Source organism: Mesoplodon bidens (assembly GCF_964165515.1).
Source record: "Mesoplodon bidens genome assembly, chromosome: 19".
Lineage (NCBI taxonomy): Eukaryota > Metazoa > Chordata > Mammalia > Artiodactyla > Ziphiidae > Mesoplodon > Mesoplodon bidens.
Genome location: NC_138179.1, coordinates 14,993,356 through 15,011,127, shown reverse-complemented (window position 1 = coordinate 15,011,127; position 17,772 = coordinate 14,993,356). Strand labels below are relative to the sequence as shown.

Below are 17,772 nucleotides of genomic sequence, written 5' to 3'. Positions count from 1 at the left end.
GTACTGAGTGAGAGGGTGGAATGGCACACCTCATAACCTCCTCTTCTGCAGACCCAGTATGATGCACTGAAGAAGAAAACGGAGGTGATGGAAATGGAGGTGATGGAGGCCCGTCTCATCCGGGCAGCTGAGATCAACGGGGAAGTGGATGACGATGACACAGGTGGGTCGGAGGCTGGAGGACTTGGAAGTGGCCTGAGTGGCAAGCTCTGATGCCCACCCCTAGGAAACCACACCCCTTGTCTCCTGTCTGTAGGGCTGTTTTAAGGCTACATGAAATAAATTGATGAGAAAGTAGAGGTGCCCGTAAGTGCAGGCGATTATCGTGGAGGGCGGTAACAACCATGATAAGGATGATGTCTGAGGACCACCACATCACCCTCTCTAGGCTTCTCCCAGCTAGTGGCTCCTTCTGCCTTGGGAGGAAGCCACCATTCCAGGGACCTTTCCGAGTCCCTCCAGCTGACTCCACTGCTGCCCCATCCTGCGTCCCCTCGGCCCCTCCTCGGGGACTCTCAGCAGCTCAGTCCTCCCTTGTGTGCCCCCACCCCACAGGTGGCGAGTGGCGCCTGAAGTATGAGCGAGCAGTGCGGGAGGTGGACTTCACCAAGAAGCGGCTCCAGCAGGAGTTTGAGGACAAGCTGGAGGTGGAGCAGCAGAGCAAGAGGCAGCTGGAGAGGCGGGTGAGTCTGGGGGAGGAAGCGGAGGTCTGCGCCTAGGACGAGCTGGGAGAAGCTGGGAGGGGCTTGGTGCCACACGTTGGCCCAGGGAATGGCCGGAGCCAGGCAGGCCCTGGGAGCAACAGGGAAGGGTTGACATGTTCGCCTCTCGGCTCAGGGGACAGCCAAAGGCAAACTATTGTTAAGAGTGTCTTAGGTTCCCTGGACGACCCTGACTTCATCCCTCATCCCCACATCTCCCCCTCATTCACCCACTTCCTTCTCCTCACCTCTTTGACCAATACTTCTGGGCCTCTCAATGGCTGCTGACCCTGCACCCCATCTTGCCCCCTAGCTTGGAGACCTGCAGGCAGATAGTGATGAGAGCCAGCGGGCCCTGCAGCAGCTCAAGAAGAAGTGCCAGCGGCTGACGGCCGAGCTGCAGGACACCAAGCTGCACCTGGAGGGCCAGCAGGTCCGCAACCACGAGCTGGAGAAGAAACAGAGGAGGTGGGTGGGTCCCCGGCCCTGGGCGCAGAGGACTTCCTAGGGCAGCCCGAGACAGGGTTCCCCGCCTCCCTCCAGCGGGGAGAGAAGAGGGGGCCTGAATTGGGCCGGGGGCTTTGCCTGCATGGTCACTCATCCTGGCATGTGAGTCAGGGTCTCGCCCCGAAGGAGCACGCAGACCACAGCCCCACCGACGGCCTGCTCAGGCCTTCGCTCTCGGACATGCTCCCCTCAGTACGTGCTGTCACCCTGCCTGGGACCAGGAAGGATGGATGTCAGCCAGAGCCCGTGCAGGAACCTCTCCACGGCGGCCCTGCCTCTTGCCCTCGCCCGGCTCCCCATCTCTCCCTTTTGCCTCAGCTACACAAACACACTCTCCTGACTAATGTCGTTAAACTGTCGTGCCACTTCCATCTCATTACGGTAGTGACACAAAGCGGGGCAGGTGTAGCCCTCACAGGAGAAAATCCAATCTCAATTAATTTCCCTGGCTGGGGATGGCAATGGGATGCCTCTAGTAGTAACAGGAAGGAACCCATACACCCTGGAAACAGCAGGGCACCCCAGGGGGTGGGAACGGCACCCGGTTCCCCGCTGCAGGGGTCGGGTTCTCAGCAGAGGCACCAGTTGCCTTTATGAAGGGGCAGCCCCACACCCACGCCCCTGGGGGTGAGGACGGCAGGGCTGGGTCCTTTCAGTGACCCAGGGTTACCCTTGGCCTCCTGGGCTCACTCAGGCCTGCCGGGCTGCTGCTTTGCAGAGAGTGAGGGGAGGTAGGAAGGCTTTATATTTCTCCCTCCCAGCTCTGTGACTCTCTGCTTCCCTAGTTCTCATCTTTACCCCCACCTTCCCTTTTACCTAGTGGCAGACACCCTTAGCGGGACACCCCGCCCCTGCTCAGAGCACCCCCATGACCGTGCCAGCTCGGCCTAGTTACCGTCTCGCTGCACTCCCCGCTGGGCACCTTATTAGGTTTCAGCTGCCCGGAGTTTTCTTACTTTTTTTTTGATGTGGAGTTGGGGTGGGGATGAGCTGTTCAGTTTTCCACCGGAAGCCCATTAGCTCTTCAGCGAAGGTGTTAAGAGGAATTTCAGCAATTTGCTCCTTCTGTAGCGTCACTGGGCAGGAAATGGAAGGCTGGGAAGTGGAGAAGTGAAGAAAGAGGCCCCCGACCGTGGACCGTGTGCCCGTTGAAGCACGCTGCCAGCCGGGCACAGTGGGACTGGGGCCTCCAGCCTGGTGTGGGGTGTCCTGGGGGTGACAGGGGTGCTGCTGGGGCAGGTGGGCCTGGCCAGGGCCTGGTGCTCAGAGGTGGGGCAGCAGCCAGCTGCTCCCTCTAAAGTTGCCCAGCTGAACTGTAGAAAGTGAGTCAGACAAGGCAGGACGTCCATTTCTACCCATTCTGATGCCCGCTCTGCCCTCACCCTGGTCCCTCTTTCCACTCTTTGATCTGTTGAAAGGGAAAAGGTCGAGACTTAATGCCAGAGGAGAGTCTGTCCGCCTCTTCCCTGGAAGCAGTCTGTGGTTCCCTCTGAGGCCCATCTGGTGAAAAGGCTCCTTGGACCTGCTTGATGAAATCCCTACCCACCCCGTCCCAGACTAGGTTGCTCAGCAGGGCCTAGGTGGCCTGACCTGTAACCCCTGAATGTCACCTGACCATTGGCCCCAAGTTCAGGCTGCATGATTCCCCCTGACTTGGGTCCTGTCCATATCTGTGGCACCACTTCCTGGCGGCCTCTGGGTGCTGGAGACCTGGACTCTTCCCTTATCTGATGGAGCCGCCATGGCCACGCTCCCTCGCAGGTTTGACAGTGAGCTCTCGCAGGCACATGACGAGGCCCAGCGGGAGAAGCTGCAGCGGGAGAAGCTGCAGCGGGAGAAGGACATGCTCCTCGCCGAGGCTTTCAGCCTGAAGCAGCAGATGGAGGTGCGTGGGGCTTCCCATCATCCATACCCCAACCCCATCACAGGCTCGGGCCAGCCCAGGGCCAGCCTCATCTTCTCTTTTGCTCCAGGAGAAAGACATGGACATTGCGGGATTCACCCAGAAGGTTGTGTCATTGGAGGCTGAGCTCCAGGACATTTCTTCCCAAGAGTCCAAGGATGAGGCCTCTTTGGCCAAGGTCAAGAAACAGCTCCGAGACCTGGAGGCCAAGGTCAAGGATCAGGAAGAGGAGCTGGATGAGCAGGCGGGGACCATCCAGATGCTGGAGCAGGTGCTGAGGGCTTGGCTGAGGAAGGCACTGCCGTCCCCACAGCTACCCCAGGGTGTGGGCCAGAGGAGGACAAGATCCCAAGTTCAGTCGATCATTCCTTCTCTTATTCAGAAAATATTGAGGGAGCACCTGATCCGTGCCAACCACAGTGTGAAGATAATTAAGCTTTCATGGTACTTTCCACAAGAACAGATCTTAATTGACCTCCACTGGTGAGGGGCTCAGAGTCCATGGCAGCAGGAAGGCCGTGAGCCCATCCAGCCTGCCACTGAGCTACCATGTCAATTCAGGGAGCTAGAGCCTGGAGGCCAAGTGGAAAAGCTGCAGGACTGCCCCCACCTGCAGCAGCCTTCTCTGGGCCTGTGGCAGACATCTAGGAAAGGAGTTCAGCTTCTCTGGAGAAGCCACTTGCCATAGAAACAAGGTGGGAGCAAAGGGAGACGTTCCCTGCTCCCAAGCCTGGGGAGAGCGGCCCATCAGGGTGCAGTGGGGAGGGGTCAGGGTGCTGCTGGGAAAGAAACCCAGTCCCTACTCCCACCCACCTCCAGGCCAAGCTGCGGCTCGAGATGGAGATGGAGCGGACGAGGCAGACCCATTCCAAGGAGATGGAGAGTCGGGATGAGGAGGTGGAGGAGGCCCGGCAGTCATGTCAGAAAAAGGTAAAGCAATGGGCACTTACTTGTCCAATATAAATGCCAGTTCCCCCATCACTGCTTTGAAGTAAGGGCTTTTCTGTTTCTTTACCTTAGCCACATTATTTTCCATTGCTATTCAGGACCAGGAATCTCCACTCGGGATCCTGGCATTGGCTGGGATGTGTGTTCTCAGGGTCTGTAGAGAAGCTCAGGCCCTTGAGGAGTTAATGCCCCCTGCTTTCTGTGCCAAGCAGCAGGCACAAGGGCTCTGGAGCAAGGGCTCCCACACGGGCCTGGGCCCCTGTGCATGGCCTGCCGTCCCTCCTCTCCCTCCCAGATGGCTTTGAAACCCTAGGAACTTTGAATTCAGGGTCTGCCCCTCTGGGGTCATCCATGCTCAGCGCCGCCCCACTCTTTTCCCGGGGTGGGAGGATCCAGCCGGGAAGGGGCTGGCTGGCACCAGACACTGAAAGGACGAATGGGCCCCTGTTCCCAGTTAAAGCAAATGGAAGTACAGCTCGAGGAGGAGTATGAGGACAAGCAGAAGGTGCTGCGGGAAAAGCGGGAGCTGGAGAACAAGGTGGCCACGCTCAGTGACCAGGTGAGTGGAGACTGCTGGCTGCCGCAGGGAGAGCTGGGAACAGGAGGGGTGCTGGTTCCGTAGGGCCCGCTGTCATCACCTGTGGGATGGGTGATCACATCCACTGCACGCTGGGCTTTCTCACCAGCTGGCATAGTCCTGGCACTTCCTCTGTCATTGCTCATTAGGCATCTCTGAGAGTGAGGGTAGGGTGAGGAGAGGGCTTGGGGAAGACAGGAGGAGGCCCCGGGGCAGAGCCCAGAGCCCCAGCTTCTGGTGTCCACCCAGGTGAACCAGCGAGACTTTGAGTCAGAGAAGCGGCTCCGGAAAGACCTGAAGCGCACCAAGGCCCTGCTGGCAGATGCTCAGATCATGCTGGACCACCTGAAGAACAACGCACCCAGCAAGAGGGAGATCGCCCAGCTGAAGAACCAGGTATCTGCAGACAGGAAGTCATCAGCTTTCTCTCTCCCTCCTGCCCCTGTCAGTGGTTCTTGAGTCCTCGGGAAGGGAGGTGACAGGGAAGTGGGGAGAAGCCAGACTCCCCAGGGTCTGCGCATGCTATATGCATGACTGTCAAGCCCCGGATGATATGGACGGGCTCAGCATCCACCACCCCTGTCACGGGAGGAGATGCCGGTACACACACAACACATCACAGCCCTGGGGTCTGAAGTAAACAGGGGAGAAGGAGAGCTCCTGGGTTCCCTCTCCCCTGTGAGCCTCCTGCACAGCCCTCCTGCCCCCAGGGAATGGCTGACGTCTCTCCCTGGGGCGGGGGTGGCTCTCTGTCCAGCTGGAGGAGTCAGAGTTCACCTGTGCAGCAGCCGTGAAAGCGCGCAAAGCAATGGAGGTGGAGATCGAAGACCTGCACCTGCAGATTGACGACATCGCCAAAGCCAAGACGGCGGTGAGGATGCGGGGTGTGCCGGGCCAGATTCGGGGGGCTGAGGGAGAATGGAGCTGTGACAGTGGCTGCTTTTACCCCAAACAGGGCTCATTCCCCAGCCCGGTCCCTTCACGCCAGGGCTTTCTGCGGCGAGAGCGGGCCTCCCCTCCTCTGCCTCTCCCCACTCAGAGCAGAGGCCTGGGAGGGGGTGAGGTGGAGGAGGGAGCCAGCAAGGGCCCATCTCCCTGTTTAACCACCTGCCTGTGGGAGCTTGGCCACAGGCCCCAACATCATAAATAAAGGCAGCAAGTGTGGCTGAGGGATGTAAACAGGTACCTAGAGATTAGCAGAAGCACCGATCAGATGGGATGGCTCCGTTTCCCTCCCCTGCCCCTGGCCAGCCCACTGACAAGCCCAAGCGGCAGCTAATTAGAGCGCTTATTTAATGCCTACCTTTTAATTCCCCACCTCTCCCACGGCCCATCCATCGGCCGAAAACTCATTACTGGGATATGGCCATCGGTACCTCCTCAGGCAGGGAATGGGGCAGGGGAGGAGGCTGGGCTTGGCTCTGGGCTCCCTGGCCCCCCAGCTAGTCACCTGACTGCTGAGAGATGCCAATCTCCTGGGCTTGATTTATCCCCGTGACATTTATGCTCCTCAGCAGTTTTCAGGTGAGTAATTCAAATTCCTTAATTGTGTTAAAAAGGGCTGTTATAAAATTACCATTTTATTTAAATCCGAGTTAATAAACTTCTTGGCGGAGTCTTCCGCAGCTCCCCACGTCCCGGTAACAAGATGGATGGGGCAGAGAAGGAGCCAATGCAGTCATTTTGGTTTGGAATTACAGGCTAATAGATTCATTCATTTCCTGAAGCTGCTGTTGGCTGTCTCTTCTCCTCCCCCCGCCAGGAGTGGACTTGGCTGTGGGCGCTGGATGGCCAGGGAGCAGGCAGTCCCAGGAGAAACATGCCAGGAGAGTTTCACAGATTTGAGGGGTCCTTCCTTGGGGCCTGAAGGGGGCAGAGTGCGCACAGGTTAGGGCCTGAACGCTAGTGCTAGGATGATGGGTCGTTGGTTCTGGACAGACCTTTTCTGCCTTCTCATTAGCCTCCCAAGAGCTGTCAGAAAGCAGCTGTCATCTAGCCCAGGGTCTGCCTGAGCTGCAAAGACAGCCCTTTTCCCTCCGCTCCCTGGCCCACAGCAGGACAGGCAGTTCCCTGAGCATCACTGGTCCTGGAACCTCCTCCAGCGGGTGGGCCTGGCCCTGTCATCACCCCGTCCCATTGGAGGTGGCCTAGGGAGGTTCAGTCTTTCCACCGAGGGCCATCAGGCAGGCCAGGCCTGACGCTCTCTGATCTGTCTTTGCCTCTGTCCAGCTGGAGGAGCAGCTGGGCCGCCTTCAGCGTGAGAAGAATGAGATGCAGAGCCGGCTGGAGGAGGATCAGGAGGACCTGAATGAGCTGATGAAGAAGCACAAGGCAGCCGTGGCTCAGGTACCCTGCCCAGGAGTGCCCCAGCGCACCCTGTAGAAGCGCTGTCCTCTGGTCCTCCTCTAGGTCCCTGGCACAGCCGCTGCTTTGGGGGGGTCATGGTGCCTGTGTGCCCTGGCCTCAGTGAGGGGTGGGGCGGGATGGATTTGGTGCTCATGGGGGATCCTGCTTCAGCACCCTCTCCTTTCCCAGGCCTCCCGGGATCTGGCTCAGATGAATGATCTCCAAGCTCAGCTAGAAGAAGCCAACAAAGAGAAGCAAGAGCTACAGGAGAAGGTGGGGACCAGGGTCGGGAGAGGGTGCCAGGGTCACTGTGTGTGGGGACCAACTCCCGAGCTCACAGGCCAGCACGTGCTTCTCTCTGCCATCAGTCAGCGTCAGCAAGTGCGGAGGCCTAGGCTTGGAGCCATGTCACCATAGCAGATGTTTCGGCTTCAGCTGCCTCATTTCGCATTTCTATGCCCTCTCTGGTCCTTTCTCTCTTCTCTCCAAAGGGCAAAATCTGTGCCCGCGCAGGGCCAGTTGGGGAATGCCCCTGGCTCGGGGCCCCATCCTTCCACCTCCCTGTGCATCCCTCCCTCCCTCAGCCTTCTAGTCACCATGGTGATCTTGCTAGGGGGTGGGGAGAGAGAGAACCTGCCCCTTCCCTTTCCAGGCTCAGTTCTTTCTTCCCTTCCTGCCCCCGCCCCCAACCCCGCAGCTACAAGCCCTCCAGAGCCAAGTGGAGTTCCTGGAGCAGTCCATGGTGGACAGGTCCCTGGTGAGCAGGCAGGAAGCTAAGATCCGGGAGCTGGAGACACGCCTGGAGTTCGAAAGGACCCAAGTGAAGCGGCTGGAGGTGGGTGCACACTTCCCCGTCCAGTCCTCAGCAGGCAGGGCTGAGCGGCCCCGACGGCTGGAGCCACGCGTGCTCAGCAGGGCCCGGCAGGCCCGCAGCCACCCTGCTCCACGGAGGCCTCTGCCAAGCTGCCAGGCCAGCTGACGGAGCGGGTGCCTTCTCCCCCGCTCGCCAGGCCTGCTCTCTGGGCACCGCGGAGCCTGCCTGCTTTACATTCTGACTCTGTGCTTGCTTTCTGCCAAGGGACCAGAGCAGCTTAGCTTTTAGTCTTCATGTTTTCCTCCACCGTGCACTCCCCCCTCCGGTCCCCTCACTCGCTCTCTGGCAGGGTCATAAATATGCAGCGGATGGCACCACTTCTGCACGGGCTGGAGTCCGTCCTCTCATCTCACCGCTCTCTCTTTCTCTCCCTCCCGTTTTTTATTCCCTTTTTTCCTCAGTTCTTCCCATGCTTGCATTCTCTGCCTTTTCTCCTTCCCTCTTCATTTTCCTCCATTTTTGCCCCATGTTTTCTTCTCCCTCTGTTTATTTTCTCCCCAATCTCATTCCCTTTCTTACCCTGGCCTATTTCTTCCTTTCTCCCCATCCCATTTGTCCTCTCCCTCTACTTTTCACCCTCTTCCCTTCGACCCTTCTCCTTTTTCTGTTCACCTCCATCTTCCCTTTCCACCCCTCCTTCCTCCCAACTGTAATCTCCAACCTCCACATTTAATCCTTTCCGTTCCACTCTCCTGAAGCCAGCCTGCTCCAGCCCCTCCCTCTCCAGCAGAGCAGGTAGGAAGAGAGGCCAGCAGAATGATCTCTCCGGGTTTACACCCCTCTCACCCTATTTCAAGTTCTCCTCCTCCATCCCAAGCATGTAGACATCTGTCTGAGCACTGACAGGCCTTCATGAGAAGTATGTTCATGGTGTGGGTGCTGAGGAGCATCCCTGCCACCTCCCCATTAACCCCTGAGTCGGTGGAGCAGGAAAGAGGGTGGGGATGGAAATAGGTGACTATGGAGCTGGCAGTGGGCATCGGAGGGCATTAGTACCCTTGACCTTCGAAGAAAATATGGCTGGACCTCCCAGGACAGGGTCACAGTCCTCTGGCGAGCTAGAGAGAGTGAAGGAGACTTAGTAATAGTCCGTGTTCTGCCTTGGTCATATTTTGATCCACGTTTGACACACAGGAAGGGTTAAGTAGGTTGCCTAAGGCCCCAAAGCTATCAAGGGGCAGAGGAGGCCATTGGTCTGGTGGAAGTAAAATAGGACAGACCAGCTGCACTTGCCTCCTTTTCTCGTGGGCCCCAGTCCCTCTCCTCAACTCTCTCATTTTCCCTTCTGCTCAGAAAGGCAGTATGTGGTTTAGATGCACAGAATGTTAAACGCATACAGCCCTTAGAGATGTAGCCTTATTTTAGAGACATAGAGGCTGGGGGCTGAGAGTGGCGACCCCACGGCCAGTCAGTGGTAGAACCAGGATTAGGACCAGAAGCAGCGTTCTTCCCTCACACTCTGCCCCAATCTCCAGGGCCTTTTTTGCTCAGCGTCCTATGGCGCAGAAGGGAAAAAATGTGTTCACGTTTCGGGGGAAAGAGAGATTCATCAGGCTTAGAGGAATGGCTTTGTGTTTGGCATGTGATGACTGTTCAGTCTCCTCCTAATCCAGAATTCTCAGTAAAGCCATTTACTTCTGAGCACAGGCCCTAGCTTTTGGAGCTTCTGGGTTTAGGGTCTCTGAGGGAAACCCTGCTGCCCGTGGAGGCCCCCACACATGGCATCAGCGTGGACAGGCCCAGACTCTAGCCAGAGCTCTCCTCCGACCTAGGTGGTGATAATGATGATAATAGCACTTTTCATCTTCCAGAGTCCCTTCACATACATTACCTTATTCGGGCCTTAAAAGACCCCTGGGGAATAGGTGTTATTCTCCCTTTTTTACAGAAGGACAAAGGATGTCACCTCCGAGGGCTTTCGTTGCTTGCCCACCTAGCCAGTGAGCAGGGCAGCCGGAGCTGGACCCAGGCCTCCTGACTCTGGAGCTCTGCCACACCCCGCTCTCTGCCTGGCTGATGGGTCTCTCTTCCCACCTCCCTGTCCAGAGCCTGGCCGGCCGGCTCAAAGAGAACATGGAGAAGCTGACTGAGGAACGGGATCAGCGCACGGCGGCTGAGAACCGGGAGAAGGAGCAGAACAAGCGGCTACAGCGGCAGCTCCGGGACACCAAGGAGGAGATGGGCGAGCTTGCCAGGAAGGAGGCCGAGGCGAGCCGCAAGAAGCATGAACTGGTAATGCCCCCTACCCACGAGGCCTGAGGCTGGCAGCCCTCTGAGAACCTGCTAAGCACACACCTCACCCGTGGGCTTGTGGAGGTGGGCTGCAAAGAAACCATGGTTAAATTCTAAACCAGAATTAGAGGGAAGAGAACATGTCAAGAACACAGTCCACAAAGCCTAAGGGCAGGCCAGGGGCCAAGGGTGGTACCGGAGTCTCCGTCAGGCAAGGTCAGACCTCAACAGCCCAGCAACAGCAGATCAGAGAAAGCTCTGCAGGTTCTCAGCGGCACCCACGTAGCTGCTGCCTGGCCCAGAGAGACTGGAAGCTGGCCTTTTCTGGGGCAGCTGGGTGAGAGACTAGCCCTCCTGTGGACTGGACTGCCCCCTCTCCCTCCTAGGAGATGGATCTGGAGAGTCTGGAAGCTGCTAACCAGAGCCTGCAGGCTGATCTGAAACTGGCGTTCAAGCGCATCGGGGACCTGCAGGCCGCCATTGAGGACGAGATGGAGAGTGATGAGAACGAGGACCTCATCAACAGGTGAGGGGCCTCTATGGCAACCGTGGCCGGCTCGGAGGCCCTCTTGACTGCCTCCAGACCAGGTAGAACAGCTGCAGTCTGGGTCTCCCCACCATTGAGCCTCCAGCCCACCCTCCCCTCATTGCCAGACCCCAGCATGGACCCTGTCCTGCAGCAGCTGAGGGCTGGACAGCTGCTGCCTGGGTGAGACACCCTCCCCACTTCCTCCCTGTCCTTCTCCCCAGGCCTCCCAGGGACCTGGCTCTCCAGCTCTGCCCGTTCAAGATGAGTTATTCCCCCGTTTAGCTGCATTTCTGATGGCGCCTGCCCCGCTCTGGGAAGAGCAGAGATTTAAGGGCCCTGGTGCCTTGTTACCATGCCAGAGTTTTTCTCACGTAAGACCCACCCAGGGAATGGTTTAGCAGAGAGATTTGTAGTCTTAGGCCGAGGAGGAAGTCACGAGGCAGGCAGACTGGCAGTGGGAATGGGGTCAGGCCCTGGAGAAGCTCCCAAGGCTGCCCTGAGCAGACCCCCCAAGACTTGCCCCCATCCCACCTGAAGGCCGAGGCCCCATCCTGCTCCTGGGATGCCCGGGGAGCCTGCTCCTTTAGGGCAGGGGAATGGTGCCCCAGGCGGCCTGGACCTCCCTCTGAGGACAGCACTGTCCCACCTCCTGGTCTCAGCCAGCCAGAGCCTTGTCTTGCTGAGGAAGGAGGGGTCCTCGGCTGAGGGGTCCACCTTGGTTGACTTTTCTGTGTTCTTCCGGCCCCCTTGCCCACCATTTTCTTTCTGTTTCCAGTTTGCAGGACATGGTGACAAAGTATCACAAAAGAAAGAATAAACCGTGAGGACTGGAGCGCACGCGCTCTCTGCCTCTCCTCGCGTGGTGTCTAACCTCCCCCTAACCCTGGGCTCCCGCCCTGCTGCATGTCGCACGTGGACACACAGCCTCCTCTCCTCCTCTGAGCTAGTCCCTCATGCTAACACGGCTCACTCTGTCCCAAGGGAGGCAAGGGGGCGGGCCACGCCCTGTATCAGGCGAGGGGGCAGGCCGCGCCCTGTAGAGCACAGGCAACGAGGGTGCTCCAACTGGGAGGCTCACTGGCCCCCACGTCCTTGGTCGGCAGGATGGGGGCTCCGTCAGAAAGGAGAGCTCAGCCTCATTGGGTGGTACCCACAGCCTGCCTTCCTGAGCTTCAGCCTCTGCCCCATCAGAAACCAAGCGTAGCCGCTTCCCGGCCTCTTTCTCTGGGGAAACGTCTGTTTGGGCTGGATTTCTCCCCATCCTCGGGCTCCTTTGGAGCCTGAGCTGCCTGAAAGAAGTGGGTATGTTTCATTTTGAAAGGTCCGCCACCTTCTTTCGGCAGACAAGGGTAGAAGGTGAGGGGCATCTAGCAGTTACTCTCTGGGAGGAAGCATCCGGGCAGGGGAAGGGAGCACGGCCAGATGTGTTTACTCTACTGTCCGCCGGCACCTTGGGCTGAAGGAGGCCCCAGGCATTTGTGCTGCTGTCAGTCGGGTGGCGGGAAGCCCAGTAAATCCACCCCCTGTCCGTTTCCTTCTTTCTGGGTGGGAGCTGGGCAGCTGGGGCGGATGTGCGGGCCCTCAGGCAGATCGGGGTGATCCTCCTTCAGGTCCGACAGGGCTGGTCTTTGGAGGTTGTTGTTCTAGCGCCGCTTTGGGTTTCCTCCCCGACTCTCTCTTGCCTGGCAGGCCTCCTCCACTGGCCAGGATGGGCTGGCGGCAGTGCAAAGGACTCCGTGAGAGCTAATGATAAATGTAATAGTGTGTAACAGTGATAGAGGGCCGCTGGAGCCCGGTTGTCACACGCAATTAATATCCCCTGCCGTTCTGTCTCCGTTTGTTTGTTCCCCCGCGATTCAGCTCCCAGTTAACTAATAGCACATGAGCCTGGACATAAATTGTATTTGACGTGAGGTTTAATTCCAACCATTTAAAATTTCAACTGCCCTCCGAGCCTGCCTGCCCCTGGAGTTTGTTTACGGGCCTGATTGTTTAAGGAAAAGAATCCAAACATCCTCTATAGGCTTGAAACTAAAGGGAAGGCAAGGGCGGGCAGGCCAGCTTCTCAACCCATTTGCTGCTCTGAATGTCAGGAGGCAAATTCATATCCTGGGCCCATGACTGTCTGTCCCCTGTGTGTTCTAGCCCTGCCATCCTTGGGCTGGAGGAGCTTCGAGGACTGATAAAATGCGCATTTCAGATCATATTCTAAACCACTGCACACGCACACACACACACCAGCGTGCACTCATGAAGGCACACAGGGCCTGCAGTCCTAGCCAGGTTCCTGCTGACGGCAGAGGGGGTCTTTTCCTCAGCAGCTCTGGGCCCCTGCTCCAAGTTGTTGAGCGAGTGTATTAAGGCAGCCAGAAAAATAATGTTTCGATTTACTTAGAGATACAGTTGTTGTTGCCATAACCCTAATGAAAGCAGTAAACAGCACAGTGTTAAGGGAGATTTATACAGAAACGCTTTTAACATGTAGACATAGATTCCACAATGCATACAGCACCTCCTTTCTAATGGCAATCAATATGGTTATGAACGGCAGTGATAAATTACAGGCTCTGAAGCTAGAGAAGGTTTTTTGCATGGGTGTATAAGTCAAGTGGTATTGGTGTTCTACAGGGCCTGTGCACCGTAGTAAATCTGCCAGGCTCGAACGGGCACAGGGCTTGCATTAGCGGTTTCGGGGCTGTCTGCTAAACTCCTGTTTAACCGGGGCATCAGCCAGCCTGGTCTTTGTTATAATTCTGTATTTGATGGAAGCCCATAAAATATGCTTCTTTATTCCCCTCCCCTCAGTCATGCTGCCTCATCCCCAGAACAGAGTCTGGTGGCTTCTTCTGTGTGTGTGTGTGTGTGTGCATGCACACACGCACACACGTGCACGCACATGTGCACACCTGTGTGGCTATTTATTCAAGAACATAATTCAGGAATGGGGCTGCTTCTGTTGACACAGATGAAAGGAAATTTATATCAAGGAGAAATCCTAGCATATCCACAGCAGGGAACTTGGTGAGCAGACATTTTGCAGAATTCTAGAAGCAGTCTCACTCAGAAGCTATCTCCAAGCCCCTGCTGCTGTGTGAGGAGGTCACTGTGATTCCAGCATCAGAATTCGACTCCTTTGGGCTTTCTTGCAAGTCGAGAGGGCTCAGGCCAGCTTGGCCAGAAAAAAGCCCTGGGGGAGCAAGAGCTGGAGGCTTCCTGAGGGTGGAAGAGGAGACTGGGAGAGACAGAGCCCTTGTCTGGGATTTCTGGGCCCCACTGGATCTCCAGGTGCAGCTTGAATCTTGAAGCTGTTACGAACCCCTCGGGAAGTGCTGCGGTCCCCGCCTTGTCCTTTCTGTTTCTTAAGGGCCAAGGGGAGTCGCAGGATGGGTCTGCGATACGGCCTGTAGTGCCCAAGTTGGCACTGCATCAGCTCAGGAGACTCCAGGTTCAAGCTCACTTGAAGTCATAATGAAGCCCTTCTCTTCTCTGTTCCATCACCAGCAGCCCAGCTCTTGCAGTGAAGGCATGGAAAGTGGCAGCAGCTGTAGCCACATTTTGGGGAACAGGCAGACAAGAACAGCAGAATAGGCCTCAGGGAGGAGCTGAAGGGCCCAGGACTCCTCTTTTTAACCAAAAGCCATTTAGCTGTAATTGATGAATGGATGGTCTCCCTGTCGCTCTCACTGGATTGGTTGGCTGCACAGCAGCCTGTCACAGAAAGTGGGGTGGGGGTGCCTCCATGCTCCTCAGGGTCTTCTCGGTGGCTGTCCCACGATGTGGCCTGCTGAGCGGGGCAGGGTCCTTGTGAATGGTGCGCCCCTCCCTCTAACTTCACTTGTTCTCTCTGACTCACTGATGCGCATGCTGCCCTGCATCCCACCTCCACCCAAGACAAACCTGCTTTGCCACTTTTGTGCTGCCTCCTGGGCCACCGGGCGATCACCTCTTCCCAGCCTTGCCTATCTTTCTGCTCCTCATCCCACAGCGAGGGGGACTCAGATGTGGACTCAGAGCTAGAGGACCGGGTCGACGGGGTCAAGTCATGGTTGTCCAAAAACAAGGGGCCTTCCAAGGCGGCTTCCGATGATGGCAGCTTGAAGAGTTCCAGGTGAGCATGTGGCCTTAGGTGGGAGGAAAGGCCACCTCATGCCCCAGGGATGGATGAGCAGCGCCTTGATCCCAGAGAGGGTGGGCCTCACGCCACCTGCGTCTCTCTCTTGCCTGGTATGCGCGTGAGGGGCCCAGGCCTGCCCCTGGCACGTGGGATGAGCACAGGAGGCCTGGTTTCTTCTTAGTCAGGGTCTGCGGCACCCTTAATTTTCCGAGGTAATGTTTTCCTACCGGGCTTCAGGGCTTTGGTTTGGTGTAAGTTTAACTTCATCCCCACTTATTCATTCAACAGATGTTGAACGAACTACCTGATGGTTTGGGCCCTTGGAATCAAGACTGAAATGGGGCACAGGGGGACTCTGGATCCCACACCCTGGACAAGGCCAGTCCAGGCTGGCTGTGGACCTCTGAGGTCTTAGTAGGAATAGCAGCAGAAAAGGCCCCAATTCCCCTGACTTCCCTGTCACAGCTACGGACACATTTCTGTCTTTCTCTGCCCATTCTCTTCTTCTTCTAGTCTCTTCACTCACCCTCCACCATGCTTTCTGCTAACACCCATCCGCTGGGGGAACTTGCTCCCCTATTTTCCAGCCCAGTCACAGTCTTCTGATCACACAGGCAGCTCCCCCTGAAATCCAGGTCTCCAATTCCCATCCCCCACCTATGGGCCAGCCAGCCAGGGTCCTGTGCTCCCACCCCTCCTGCGGCCACTTCCCTGCTGACTCCCCCCTCCCAACTCAGAGCCATCCTGATCCCCCAGGGCACGCCTTTCCACCTCCTCCCAGAGAGCGCTGGGTGAGCTGGGTAGAAAAGGTAATCCCTCTCCTTCTCCAGCTCCCCTGAGGCCCCTTCCCAAGTCCAGCCCCTCACCGCAAGCACCCAGCGGCCCCCTCTAATTGGTTTAATTTACTCGGCCAAACACCATTTTGCTATTGCAGATAATGCCACCTTCCCCACCCCACTGCCATTCACCACTGCACGGCACCAGGCTCCAGGTAGTTGACAATGAAATAAATTGAACTAAACGTTTTCGAGGGGAAAAAGTGATGAAATAGAACAATAGTCTAATTTACATGACATTCTCCATGAAGCTATTTTCACTGACGCAAATTATTTTGCTTCATTTCCTCCGACGCTCTCACGGCCACTTTGCCAGGGCTGCTGCCAAGTTCTCCTTTCTCCCTCCCCCGGTGTCTTTATTCTCTACGTTTAATGCTTGTTTCTCTCTCTCATTCTCTCTCTGCTACTGCTAATCCACTCCCGGTTCTCTCCTCCCCGGCCTCACCCCCGCACAGCAGAGCGGCCCTCAGCACCCCGGGGAAGGAGGGCAAGGGGGTGGAGGAGAGGCCGGCCTCTGTGCTGAGCTCCCTGAGCTATCGGAAGCGGCTCACCCTGAAGGACTCCATCGGGGGCACCGGGGATGAGGATTCACTCTTCACCACCCTGAGCGAGCGGCCAGCCTCCCCCGAGAGGCCCCCCCGGAAGGCCCGTGGGGGCCCCAGGGAGGAGCTGGGCCTGGGCAGGAAGTCCGAGGAGCCTGAGGAATGCGGCTCCGTTTTCTCCGGGGTCGGGGGCTGCTCTAGCCGGGGGCTGGAGAAGCCGTGGGGCTCAGACTTTGACCGGGCCTCGGCCGTCTCTGCGGCCGTCAGCCGGGCCTCCTCGGCCACACAGCGTGGCTCCGGCGAGGATGGGGCCTGCTCCTCCATGAGCTTCTCGCTGTCGGGCTCCCCCAGTTCCCGCCGCAGCACCTCGAGGCTCGACGGCCTGTCAAGGACCCTCAGCCCTTCCTTGGGCCGGGCCTCAGCCCTCAGCCGGGAGAGCCCCGATTCCCACCTGTCCCTGGGCCGGAGCTGCCTGGATGATTGGGACGATGGAGCCAGTGTGGCCTTGAGTGAGGCCCACTCACAGTACAGCTACCCGTCGCTGGCCCGCAGTCTGTCGGTGCCACCCCAGCCCCGCATCTCCGCCTCCGCCTCCGCCACGGATGAGCCTCTCGGCTCCAGTGTCCGTCCCATCAGCCGTCAGTCCTACCTAGACCCAGACCTGGAGGCTGCCATCCACGAGGTCTTGAGCTACAAGCCCGTCCCGTTCCAGCGGAGCAGCCTGGAGCCTGACTCTGAGGAGGAGGACCGGAAGAGCATCCAAAGTACCCGGAGCGCCCAACTGGACCCCCCGGAGCGAGCCACCAGTATCCGCCGCTCAGCCTCTGCTGCGGACGTCTCTGGGCCCCGCAGCAGCCGGAAAAGCCGGAGCAAGAGAAGGAGCACCTCCAGCTCCAGCTCCAGCTCCGAAGATTCCTCGGAGCACAGGCGGCGGAAGAAGGGGAGCTCTCGAAAGAGCAAGAAGAAGTCCAAATCGAGAAGGAAGAGAACGGAGACGGAGACCGAGTCCTCCTCGTCGACATCCAGTGGCTCCACTGTCTCAGGCCACAGCCGCTCGAGCGTGAAGAAGGGCCCGGCTGCGGAGGACAAGGAGGCTGGGCAGGCGCGCCGACAGTCTCGGAAGGAGGAGAAGAAGCGCAAGAAGGAGGTGGACAGCCTGATGATGCGGTACCTGTACCGCCCCGAGAGCGACTAGTGCAGTAGGTGGCACCTGGCGTGGAGTGCAGAGCATGGTGTGTGCCGCTTGGTGTGAACTAACGTGCTCCCGTCCCACCCGCCACCACCCAGGCCCCTTCCTGCATTCCTCGCGGGAATGGCCTCGGAGAGCCTCCTGGCTACCTCAGAGAGCCGGGGGCCAGCTGAGCTGATCAGTCATTCTGAGCCCTGAGCCCAATCAGCTGAACTCACTGGTGATGTCCGTCACAGCTCCCACTTATCAAGTCCTAACCCTGGGCCAGGGACCACCCCCCACCCCCCCCCGCCAGATACGTGCCATATTTTATTCATTTAATCCTCACACTAACCCCATAACCAATGTCCGATTAGCCCCATTTTATAGAACAAGAAGCTGAGGTTCGGGGAGGTGAAGTTCTTTGCCAAGGTTACGTAGCTGGCAAGTGATGTTGCCAGGATCTGAATGGAGTCTATTCAGCTTGCCCTTAAC

The 17,772-nt window shown here is 57.8% G+C and overlaps 1 protein-coding gene across 13 annotated transcripts in view; it reads left to right on the top strand.

Moving 5' to 3' along the window:
• The window catches only part of MYO18A (myosin XVIIIA), a 96,644-nt gene that overhangs the window by 73,020 nt on the left and 5,852 nt on the right, over nt 1-17,772 (top strand). For 8 of the 13 annotated variants that reach the window (XM_081220026.1, XM_081220025.1, XM_081220017.1 and 5 more), the window contains 16 exons: nt 52-163; nt 556-683; nt 1,015-1,169; nt 2,970-3,093; nt 3,182-3,382; nt 3,931-4,041; nt 4,514-4,618; nt 4,886-5,032; nt 5,394-5,507; nt 6,866-6,982; nt 7,172-7,255; nt 7,680-7,817; nt 9,903-10,088; nt 10,475-10,614; nt 11,393-11,437; nt 14,603-14,725. In XM_081220026.1, the coding sequence (XP_081076152.1) occupies nt 52-163; nt 556-683; nt 1,015-1,169; nt 2,970-3,093; nt 3,182-3,382; nt 3,931-4,041; nt 4,514-4,618; nt 4,886-5,032; nt 5,394-5,507; nt 6,866-6,982; nt 7,172-7,255; nt 7,680-7,817; nt 9,903-10,088; nt 10,475-10,614; nt 11,393-11,437; nt 14,603-14,725 (2,030 nt within the window). Of the gene's footprint in view, nt 1-51; nt 164-555; nt 684-1,014; nt 1,170-2,969; nt 3,094-3,181; nt 3,383-3,930; nt 4,042-4,513; nt 4,619-4,885; nt 5,033-5,393; nt 5,508-6,865; nt 6,983-7,171; nt 7,256-7,679; nt 7,818-9,902; nt 10,089-10,474; nt 10,615-11,392; nt 11,438-14,602; nt 14,726-15,019; nt 15,944-17,772 lie in introns of those variants that run through there. The other 5 variants (XM_081220024.1, XM_081220020.1, XM_081220021.1 and 2 more) reach the window with 3 other exon arrangements.